This window comes from Athene cunicularia, assembly GCF_003259725.1.
Source record: "Athene cunicularia isolate RWA chromosome 4 unlocalized genomic scaffold, athCun1 chr4_part2, whole genome shotgun sequence".
Lineage (NCBI taxonomy): Eukaryota > Metazoa > Chordata > Aves > Strigiformes > Strigidae > Athene > Athene cunicularia.
Window position 1 is genome coordinate 24,113,523 of NW_020799099.1, and position 11,603 is coordinate 24,125,125.

The 11,603-nt window shown below is 48.8% G+C and overlaps 1 protein-coding gene across 1 annotated transcript in view; it reads left to right on the forward strand.

Annotated features, from left to right (window-relative positions):
* The first annotated feature begins 7,413 nt into the window (after positions 1-7,413).
* The window catches only part of LOC113479694 (low-density lipoprotein receptor-related protein 2-like), a 17,582-nt gene continuing 13,392 nt past the window's right edge, over positions 7,414-11,603 (forward strand). Inside the window, exon 1 of the mRNA XM_026847949.1 lies at positions 7,414-7,435. Within this exon, the coding sequence (XP_026703750.1) occupies positions 7,414-7,435 (22 nt within the window). The remainder of the gene's footprint in view (positions 7,436-11,603) is intronic.

Here is an 11,603-nt window from a genome sequence, read left to right on the forward strand (position 1 = left end):
GGTGCTCTTCGGGGCTAATGTCTGGTTAGTTCAGTCTATACTCCAGGCTTCAAACAAACAAGGTGAGCAAATGCCTTCAGTAGATTCCTCCAGTAAGCAGCACTGTGGCTTCCCTATCATCCCTCTGGGGACTGAGGCATTTCCCTTTCCCTGGCTGTCTGGGCTCCCTGGGATGTCACTGGCTGATCCACCTCAGGCACAGGCAGCTGCATCTTAAGGAAATACCTCTGTGCAGCCCTTTCCCTGGGGTCCCTGTTGGCACAGAGTTTAGTCTAACCCATACTTCTCCTCTGGGGCCTGGAGGATGGCAGCGGAAACCATATTTCCCTTCTTTCAAATGCAAGAGAAACATGGGAGTCCCAGCTCTGCAGAGGTGGTTGAAAGGCAGGCAAAGAGCCTACTGAGTTAAAGTGCCTGTTTCATATCCAGTGGAGATGCAATGTAAACATGCTGAAAATCCTCTGGCAGCAATCCTCTCCCCAAACTCACGCAGAGTTATTGGGAAACCAGCAGCAGACAGTTGCCCAGCCTTCTCCTCCTTTCTGCTCCTGGCCCACTATGCTTCCATTCTCTCTATTTCTCTCTACCCTGTAGTGGTGTTCAAGAGCAAAGTAAAACATGGGCTGAACGTAGCAGCAGAAAGCTTTGCTATCTCCACAGAAGTGCAGGAAACTGAGCACAGCCAGGCTCCAAAATCCAGAAATGGAGCGTCAAGGAATTTCAGGCTAAATCACTTTAACTCTGCCCAATGCTGAGCTGATGGGAATAGGTCCTCTGCTCTGCCCGATGGCAGGACTGTGATGGTGAAACAGGGGATCTGAGGAAGGGTCTTGAAGCTCAGATATGTGGCAGGTGGCACGTATATGAGAGGACCCTGTGGGGCCTTTCCTTGTCTGGCTTGGAGCATCCCCTGCCCTCATTGCATGGGGAGCAGGAGGGCAGCTGTGGGGTCTGTGCTGGCCACCAATCACATAGAGGTGATGTGCTGTGCTGTGAGTGCTTCCAGCTTCAGAGCTGAAGTCCTGGATTTATTCTGAGAAGAGCTGGTGCACGGGGTGGTGAGCTCTGTATGCATGTCTGTGCAGCCCTGGAGCATAAAGTCAACACAGTCCCTTGCCAGGCCTTGAGCTACAGCTGGAGAGAGGAGCTCCATGCCTGGCTTGGAGCTCCCATGTCCCTCCCGGGTGGCTAGGGTGGTCAGACTCCTCTCTGTGAAGAAGCCTTCCCCTGGCATCCTGCTGGGACGCGGCCAGGCCTCCGCAGGTCCCTGATCACCTCACAGGTACCCTCGGGACAAAGTGCTTGTGCTCTACCAGGCCGGCATGGCTCAGCAGTGACTATATAACACCAGCCACCCCCAGAGGGGCTAAATCCTGGGTGTCTGCACTGAGACTGAGCACCTTACTTCTTCCTCTGGAGGTAGGCAGGGCACTTGAGGAAACATCTGGTGGTTGATTGTGTGGTAGTCCTTCAAGACCAAAAGCTGCCAGAGTCTCATTCCTGCTGTTTTACCTTTTGCTGCCAGACTGGGGCTGTTTAAATAAGCCACAGTTATTTACCATGCCTTCTGGTCCTTGTGCTGTGCTGCGCTCTGCCCTGGAGGCTGCTGGGGCTCTCACCAAGGCTGGGAGGCACTGGCAGGCTCAGACAGACTGCACTCCTGAGAGTGTAACCCCAGGGTTATCTCTGAAAAACCAAACAGCCTGGCAGGTTATATACATGTGCAACTAATGGAGGAGGAAGTTTCCCAGCCCTTGAGCCTGTCCCAGTTACTTTTCATCTCCTATAGCCTTTATCATCTCCCCAAAGGACCTGGGACAGCTTTAATTGGAGATGGGGCCTGTGATGGTGGATGTGTGTTTTCTTCAATGAATAAGGCAATCCACATCCTAGCATACACTAGATATGTGGACGGCCCACACATGCTGAAGATTTTGGGCTGCCCTGTCTTTACCCTGGTATCTCCACACCACACAGCCTGCTCAGGACAGCTTCTCCCCCCAGCCATGTGGGATGCAATGCCAATCATACCCAGCATCTCCTGCATGATGGTATCTCATGCACCCTCCCCATCTCCCTCCCAGCCAGCTCAGGCAGTGCTGTCTGCTCATTTTGGTGTCATCTGCCCTTTGGTACTTCCCAAAAAGCCACAAGGCCATGGGGAACACGTTTGGCTGGATCAGCACAGCTCCACTCCTAGAAAGCAAAAGCCCAAGAGTCACGGTCCAAAGGCTCACACATATTTGTTTCCCCAAAAAAAAGTAGCTGGATCGTACATTCATCCTAGATGCTGCAATCTGTGGCTGCCCAAAGCTCTAGTTTTGAGTAGACACGCTGCTATGGCCAGCCCCAGGGATTTCCAAAGGGATTGGCAGCATCCTCTCACTGAAGGAAAGAGGTGTGATGAAGGTCACAAGCCTACTGTTCCCTGCAAAGCTCTTTCTCCATGCTGGCAAGAGCATATCCTGAGGGTGCTCAGAGAAGGAGAAAAAAAGCAAGTGGTCTCATGGAGAGCAGAGCCAGCAGCCCACATTGCCATATTGCTCTGTGCTTTTGGCTGATGGCATTGCAGGGATGAAGAGAGGTCCTGCCAGGAAGTCTCCTGCCTCTACTGGGCTTGATTTTCCTGGAACCAGGATGTACTGGAGACATGGTTGACCCATGCCTTGCTGTTGACCTGTAGCTTTAAAAGGTTTTGAGAAAGGGACCCACAGATTGAGTGGCCAGTATCAAAAAACTGCTGCTTGTAGGAAATGAGGTTAAACCAGAGTGAGCTGTGGGAAGAATGAGAGAGGGTGACACCCTAAAAGAAGAAAATGAGTGCAGTGCTTTATGTCCCGAGACTTAGTGGCACAATCCCTCCAAGGGACAACAAAATGCTCAGCACTGACACTCCCACATTGCTCTGAAGGGAAAGCACAGAGACCGCCCGCTTCCCAAGAGGCAGCTGTGCTCCGAAGAGTGGATGTCAGCACTTCCCTGTGCATTTGGGCACCTCCTGGGAGACTGCCAGTCTCTGAGAAAGGTCTTGCACACCTTAAAAATCAGGACCTTAGTAGCTTCTGGGCATCCTGCTTGAACAGACAAGCCAAATTACAGGAGATTTAAAAATCTTCTTTTGGGTTTTCCAGGGAAAGCTGATGGGGCGTCTTACCAACAGCCACCTGAGACAAAATGAAGTTACAGTGAGCAGCAGTGAATGTGTAGGCAAATCTTTTGCATTTATTCATTTGAAGTTGATTAAAATTCTGGCAGTAAAATGAAAGAAAGACTACATCTTGGAAATGAAAACACTGCCCTGAGATGGGAGACTAGTCTCCAAAGCAGTCTTGGCAAGCCCGTTTGAATACTTCTTCTATGAAAATTGAGGCAGTGTCAGAGTCATGGCTACAGGGCTTTCTCCTCCACTTATTTACCAGTCTCATACCAATGAGTTTGCCGTGGCAGCATTGTCCCAGATGCTGAGCTCCAGAGATGATGTGCTGACTGCAGGGCCTGCTGGAGGTTTAGGATTGTTTTAAATAATCCAGGCTGCTTGATTAGCTGAACCAGCCTCTCTCTGCCAACATACTTGCCATGTATGGCAAACATGCTCCGATTTTGGCTTCAAGCACATTTTCCATGTCATCAGTGCAAAAAATTATATGGGCATAATATGTCATAAAGGTAAGGAGATAATTCTAACCCCCTGCTTCCCCAACACACAAAAATAATCCTTCATTTATTTAACATCACAGGAAAGAAACTATTTAATCTACCAGCCACAAAGATAATACTAATTTATCTTGGTAGCTGTGAGCACTAGAAACTTGATACAGCAAGCTCCTCTGTGAGAAGGCGATTGTTTCTATTTTTGTGGGGACTGGTATTCGTGGGATTAAGCAAGATGGCCTAGACACAGCCTCAGCTCCCTGGGTGCCTGATTTTGGGCAGTATGGCAACAGCAGTGTTTTCCATGGGGCTAAAACCTAGTCAGTGTAAAGCAGTTTGTGGTGCAGTTTGATCTGGCAGAGAGCAAAGCTGCTGTGAGTCATGAAATAAAGCCAAAAGGCTCATCCCACGTGAGACCTCTGCAATCAGTAGTATTTAGGCAGTGTTATGCCAGGGAGGAATACCAACCCTGCCTATGTCTCTTGCTCCCGTTGAATCTTCCTGGAGTGCTCCCTGCCTTTGCTTGAGCATTGGGATTTCTCTGCTCCTTCCAGACTCAAGGCAAATGGACACTCAACAGGAAAGGCTAAATACAGCACATACCAAAGCCCATCGCAAGATGTGGATCTTACAAGAGCAAATAGCCGTAGTTGCCTGTGCTGATACCCTTCTTTCTCCATCTGCTCACCTTCCCAGTATCTGCTAGATAAGAGGAACAGCTGCTGGTGATTGACTTTGGCAGCAGGGGCTGCATGGTGATGCCAAACTGCAAGGGGCTGGCCACATCCTACTGCTTTTCATCTCTTAATCCTATGGTCCAGAGACTCAGCAGGAGAGGGGAAGGTGACAACAGTCCCCAAGCTTGGGAAGTGACGAGACTTGTACCAAGTCCAGCCAGTATGATCACAACTGCTGCATATCCTAGCCTAATATTCTCAAGGTGATCTGCAGACAACCTGATGCCAGCATGCCATTCCCGAAACCCCACACCAAAAGGTGTCTTCTATGTTCTTGCGGTATGAGAAGCAGACAGCAAGCACACTTCTCAGGCAGCTAATATTGTTTCCATCACTGCCAATCAAGAAAGAAGACACAAACGGGCTGTGATGAACAAAAACACACATGCATCTAATGTAAAGCAGTTTGGGTCTCCAGTACTTGCCATTCTCTTCCCTGGAGTGCACTGTGCCATCTGCTCCAGTAAGTTTAAGTGCTGATACTGAAAAGCAGTGTCCTGCAGGGCAATGGAAGAGCTTTGATGGTCAGTGCTGGTCTTGTCGTTCCTCTCTGTGTGTGCCAGGTTGAGGTAACTTGGTCATTTAGCACATCATGCTCTTTGCTGTCACTGAAGAGCTTTTAGGAGGAGAAGAATTAGCCTGGAAATAACATACGCTAGAGACAGAGATGCAAGGAGTACTACTGTACATGAAATCCTACATCTGGGATTTGCACTGGGTTTGGTTTATGCTCAAACCCAAGCTGATGGTCCAAGGTGAGGAGCCCGCCTTCTGGCTGAAGAGTGAGGGTTGGCTGCTGCAGCTCTTGGGAATGCCAAGGAATGGATTAACCCCTACCATATCTGAAACAGACCTTAGGAATGGCTAGGAAAGGAACAAAATGGAAATGTCACTTGTGGCAGTGTATCTACAGCCACGGTGTGCCCATGTCTCCCCAGGGCCAAAAAGCACCAAGGATTTTTAAAGGTCTGGTTTCTACAGAAAGAACAGGATAGAGTTATTCAGACTTGAGAAGACAGATGAGGTACAGCTGTGAGCAGGCAGGGAGGAACTGTCTTTCACCAGGTGAAGCTCTTGGGCATCCTGTTAAAAGGAAGCAAATGGAGCTAGTTTCTTCCCACAGTGCAGAACTGAGAGGAGGAAGTCCCTGCTGTGGGACATTGAGGTTTGCAAGAGTTTAAAAAGGGATACCTTGAAGAAAAAATCATCAAGGTTTATTAGATGGAGACACCTTGTCTGGATCAAGAAATGCTGATCATTGGAACCTGGGTGAGGTTTTGGCGAGAACTGTGTGTTTTCCCATTTGTCTCTCTTCTCCTTAAGCATAATTTCTTTTTCTTTGTGGGTTTTTTTTTTCCTTAACTTTGTTGAAAGCTCCTTGGGGAACAAGAAAGGGAGGTGATGTGTGGAGCACAGGATGTCCCAGGGTTATAATGCTTTACTGCTCACTGGCAATAAGTAAGATCTGCTGTGATAGCCTGAGAGGAGGGCAGACTGGCCTGTTTTGTAGCTTCCTTTGTCTCCCTATAGCTCTCAGTACTGCTTGGAGTCATTAAAGAAGTAGCCCTGGAAGTGTTGGCAGGGGATGAGGTTTGCTGTTGCTTCCTGCATGAGTGCCTTCACCGTGCGCTTCACACTGCAGCCCAGGTCTGGAGCAATCCAAGAAGGTTTTAATGCAAACATTGAGAGCAGCTATCAGTGACTCCACGGCAATATCATGAGTCAAGGAGGACATCCTGGTCCAGGACACCAACCATGCTTCTGGTAGGGAGGACTGAGTGTACCCAGATCCCAACCTGCACCATGATGTTCACAGAGGGAATGTGTATGGGGAGGTTGGATGAGAAGCCATGATGCATATGAACTGGTCCCTGCTCTGGCTGAGCCTAGCAGCAGTGGCCAAGTATAGATGCAGCCTTCAATATATGGAGAAGGAGGAAAAAATCTGCAGACTGATGGAAACCAGAAAGCCAAATTCCCTTCTAAAAAAAAAGAAATCTGGTCAAAGCTGGGTGGGGAGGAACTGTTCTGGGAGCATGCTAAAGCCAGGCTGATTTTCCAAGCAATGATGAATCAGATGTTTTCTTGTGAAGTTACATGCATCTACAGAAGAGATGATAATGATTATAATTTTTCTTGGAATGCCTTATTAAGCAGCTAAAAACAGTGATGTGATGCTAACGGGTATCTGTGGTGCTGGAGCAATGTTGGGCTCACTGCTTCTGCAAGATGATGACCTTTTCTCATGGTTTGTGTTTTTACTCTTAGATAATGAGCTCAGCCAAGGGAGAGAGTGAGAATGTAACTTTGCCAAGAGTGTTTGCTTTGTGTGCTGAATGCAGAACCAGAGATGGGGTATGGGCAAGGAGGAACTTGAAGCTGTTAAGTAGAGGATGGAAAAAGATAATAGAAAAAGACCTGTTTTGGGGGGGTTGTTTGTTTGTTTTCCAGAGAGTTTTACTTCTGTTTGGGAAATGACAAGGTATGGCCAGCTGGTTATTCTGGGGTAAGGAGCCTCCAGATTTCCTGGTCATGAAGGACAGAAACATGTTGGTGTGAGGTGGCAGCTTGGCTTGAGGGCTGAGCAAGAAATGTGTGACTGTGGCTGCTGTGAAGAGTGGAGATGCTGTGCCAGAAAGCATGGTGGGGCATGGATATGAGTCCAGAGGAGACAGGGAAGGGTCAGCCACTGCCCATGAGAGCTGACAAGACATCCATAATGACTAATTCACTCTGCAATAATTGTAATCAGCAGTGAACACTGCCCCTTATCCAGCCACAGTGTTGCTTAATCTTTGCAGGCAAGCTCACCCATTCATGCAAGTGACACTAATGGGTGGGATGCCCATGTTTCCACACTCTTGGCCATAGCCTGCAGCAGGGGCGACAGTTTGTTTTAAATATCGTGTCCAGGATAAACTGACCTCATGGACCTGCCTGGCAGGAGTTGCCTCAGTGGAGCAGGGTATCAAAGGTCTGGAAACAATCCTTCACCATCCATATGGGTGTGGGTGAATCTAGACACATGTATGTATATGTGTACACAGGTGAGTGTGTGTGTCACCAAAAAGGAGGCCCTTAACATCTTACTAGCACAGTTATCCCCCAGAGAAACCTGCATGCCTGCGACCCTGGGGAGATGCTTCTGTTGGTGTGGGCTGATGGTGATTTTCCTTCCTACTCCCCAGGTGGAAGGATCAGAGCCCTAGAGCTACCAATGCTAGAAGACTTCCTCCCCATCATCTTGTTCTGGGCTAAACCTGGGCTCAGTCTCCTAGCAGAGTCTGTATCGCCTTGTCCCACCTCCTCGCCAAAAGTGCACGGAAGCTTTGAGCAGGGTTTGGTGGCAGGCCGTGAGGCTGAAAGGTGGAATGTGCGACAGGAGTCCTGTAAGGCTGAGCGTGGGCTATGGCATCCGCAAGTGGAGGTCCTGATTTCCTTCTCTGTTCTCCCCAAGTCTCACGGGTAACTGACAGAGCCTGGGAAGAGCAGGACGACAAGGCAGGACTTTCCTGCAGCCTTCTGCTGCTCCCCAGTGGCGGAGGGGAGAGGCATCACAGGCGCTGGTGGGTGAAGCCCTGATGGGAGATGGTGAGGGGCTGTGCCTTCTGCAAGTGGGGATCCTGATTTCCTCCTTCATCTTCCCAAGGTCTCACAGATAACTCTCACCGGACTGAGGAAGAGCAGGATGACAAGGATGTGGGGGAGGTGTAGTCACAAGCCCAGAGGTTTTTTTGAAAATAAACTTTTTTTAGACCCTTTTGGGCACTATAGAGTACCTTCTGGGGCTATTTTCCAGGATCGGTGAAAAAGGATGAAACCAGCTCAATTTCCCTGTCCTGATAATTCACATGCTTCTTAAAAAGAGCGTCCTGTTCTGTTCTGAAACAAATGGCATGAGGGCAAATGTATCAAGTTTCCAACCACTTCTAGGGTGATGAGAGCAATGTAGCTCTTGTTACTACTGAGAGCAAGAAATTGTTTCCATAGTACATTCATAAAATTAGTTCTCCAGATGGCCTGAATGTCACTGCTTTCAAAATGAACCCTTTTAATTAATGGTAAGAATACTATGGTAAAGAATGCTGTTACTTTAAGATTCTTGCTAGGCTGCATCCCAGCAGGTACTATTTCCTAGTTCTCTCCAGCAGTGCCTTAGGCTTGTAGACTTATTTTTCCAGGGCTGTTTGGCCTTTGGGAGAATTTGTCCACAGGTCTGTGTAGGTGCTCCTCCTGCCTGTGCTGGGGCTCTTGGAGGCTGGAGATCTCACTTGTGAGATCACTTTGTGTCTCATTAAAGTACACCCCAAGGCAGATGCTGATGAATCTGCTTGCTTTGGGGTGGGTGCTGGGCACGTGTGCTGCCCCCAAGGTTGTATGTAGGTTGGAGGGATGTTTAAGCAAACGAAAGACAATTCTGCTAGGAGAGCAAGGTAGAAAAATTACAAATGAAGGACAATGTCTCCAGTCATTTTCTATCCCTCTGGCAAAGCACCTGTCACCCACTTTCAAGACTGTCCCAGGACAGAGTTACTGGGATTACCTGGTAGGTTGGGGAGTCTTCCAGTAGCACTCAGGCACTGCTCTGCAAGTCTTGTGGGAGCATTGTAGTCAGCGTGGATGATGCTTTGGGTTGCTGTGAGCCAGACCCTGAAGGAGGCATTGTAGTTCTTGGGCACAAAATATTCAGCCTGTTTGTTCAGGATTGGAAAAAAGGATTTTTGTTACCTGGAAAAAGCTTCAGTTTTTGAAACCAAAATTTAAAAATACCTTTATTATAATAGTTCTGAATGCTCTGAAATTTTATTTTTAGTAACTTCAACATTGAATAAGATGTTTTCCTAGGAAGGAATGGGTGTTTCATGAAATCCAGTTTTTCTGCTGGAATAAATTTTAGACAACAGATTGCAGGCACTTTCATTTTTGAGCATGGACACACAGCACGGAGTTAAGTAGAACTGTACTTTATGGGAACAAGGTTGCAGTAGCCTAATAACTGATGTGAGGCAGGGTGACTCACTGAAATTTTGGATTGTTTGTTGTCTTTTTTACAAGAATGCTATTCCTCATCTCTAGGAAAGAGTGCTTAAAAATTACTGGAAAGGAACAGGAATTGTTTAAAACTTCTTACAGCAATAATAAGAGAATCTGGTCAATCATACAGCAGACAGAATACATGTAATTTTGTGAACAGTTATCACACTAATGTGAAACTGCCTTTGGATACTTGAAAAAAGTTTGCTATACTAGGAGTAGTTAAAGGTAAAAATTTTATTGTGCATTTACTGGGACATGGTGCTGGAGTTATGTACAGGATTTTGCATGCTGCTGTTCAAGTGAGTGCAGACTGAAGATGGAAGGCCCTCTCATCATTTCAGTGGGAGCCTTCCATCTTCAAGCCCCCCTTAGCTTTTGGAGGCAGAGAAGGGAGAATCTAAATGTCAGTGAGAAAAGGAGCCTTCCCAGCTGATGGAATTGTAAAGAAAAACCTGAAAATATACAATAAATGTCTCCTGAAGTTGAGGTAAAGAAACCAGTACCTCGGAGAAAGAGCCACTGCATGCGCATATGAGTATAACTCTACAGTGGGCCATTGTCTGTGCAGACGTTCTAGCTGTACACATACATTTAAAATACTTCAACTTAAAATCAGGCTTTTAAAAAAGATCTCCTGCATTTTAAGGAGGATACACCAGGTGTCCTCTCCATCACTGCTGCCCCAGCTCCCCAACCTAATGCTCAAGTGCATGGGGGATATCTACAGCATCCACTAACTTTTGGACCCTTTTTCACAGTCCCTCTGCTGCCACCTGCCCTTCCCAGCCAGCTGCTGCAAGGAGTTACCGCTTCCCTGGTGTGGTTACACCATGGGGGGAGCCCGATATCAGGGAAAGGCAAAGGCCATTGCTGGAATTAAATGGAATGCAAGGACAGGTGGGCAAGCAGAGCCTGCTAGTCTCCCAGGAGTGATCCACATTGCAACCCCCAGCCCAGAGGACTATTAGGGGCTTGCACATCCACCTGGGCAGGCTGCCATAGCCCCTCCCAGCTTGAGGAAAGGACATGGACAGCAGGAAAAAGACTATACATGCTGGGCACCCCAGAGAGGCATGGGGGTTCCTACTGGGTCCTGTCCAAAGTGCCGTCGTCCTCCTTCCCATCAGGCGGGAGTCTCTTTGTCCTCTTCCTTGGTTTGGCTCTCACAGTGGTTCTGGTTTAGCGTCTGGATGAAGGCAGAGCTGGACATCCTGGGGAGAAAAGCATATGCTGGGGGTAGAGAAGTGTCAGATCCTCAGGGATCTACCAGAGCTCTCGGCGCTAGCCTGCAGGCATGAGGAGGACAGTGGGGGTTTCTGCATGGCCTTGGGGTGCCTGGATAATGCTCTCTTGTACATCCATCTGTTCTTTCCACTCCCTTTTGCTGACCACTAAGACCCCCTTGCTTGGTGCTCCCACCCCAGGCATGCTCATCATCCTTAGGACCTGCACCCTCCTGTTCCCTGGGGAGTGCCCAGGGAAACCAATTGCCTGGGGCTGCTGGGATGCTGCCCTGGAGAGAGAGGACAGGTGGGTGAATCTGCCCCCCCAGGCTGCAGCACTGGTAGGGGTGTGTATTAGGGTGTGCTGTGACACTGTTGGCACAGGGGGGTATCTAGAGCTCATGGAGAACCACATCCTGGGACAAACTGTCTCTCCAGCCATGTCATGGACCTGGGGCACCTCCTTTGCACCAGTGCTTTGGGCCACCTGACCCAGAGCTGTGCAACACCCTAATCTTTCCATCTGCTTCATGGTGCCTCTGCCATGAGCTCCCAACTGACTTGGCTGTGCCAAAGCCCTTCCTGTGCTGGCCCTGGGGCTGGTATCCAGTTTCTTCCACATCATGCAGGAAATTAATCTCAGAGCTTTCCCTTCCTGAGAAAACATCCCTTGTACGTGCCTGAACATCTCAGGGGCAGACAGAGTTGCCTGTGAGTCTATACCCACGGCAGTAACTGCCTGGATTCGGCTCACGTGCAGGGAGGTTTTGTGGGGAACCTGGAGAGGAGGAATGCACAGCGTCCACGGGCAGTGGATGTGCTTGAAGCACAGACGGAGGGGGGGGGGGGGGGGGGGCAATAGATACTCATGTCACCATATGCAGCCGGGTGGCAAGCCAAAAGACACGGAGGGGCAGCACCCCTGCAGCTTCCCCAGGGTGTGCAGCGAGGAGGC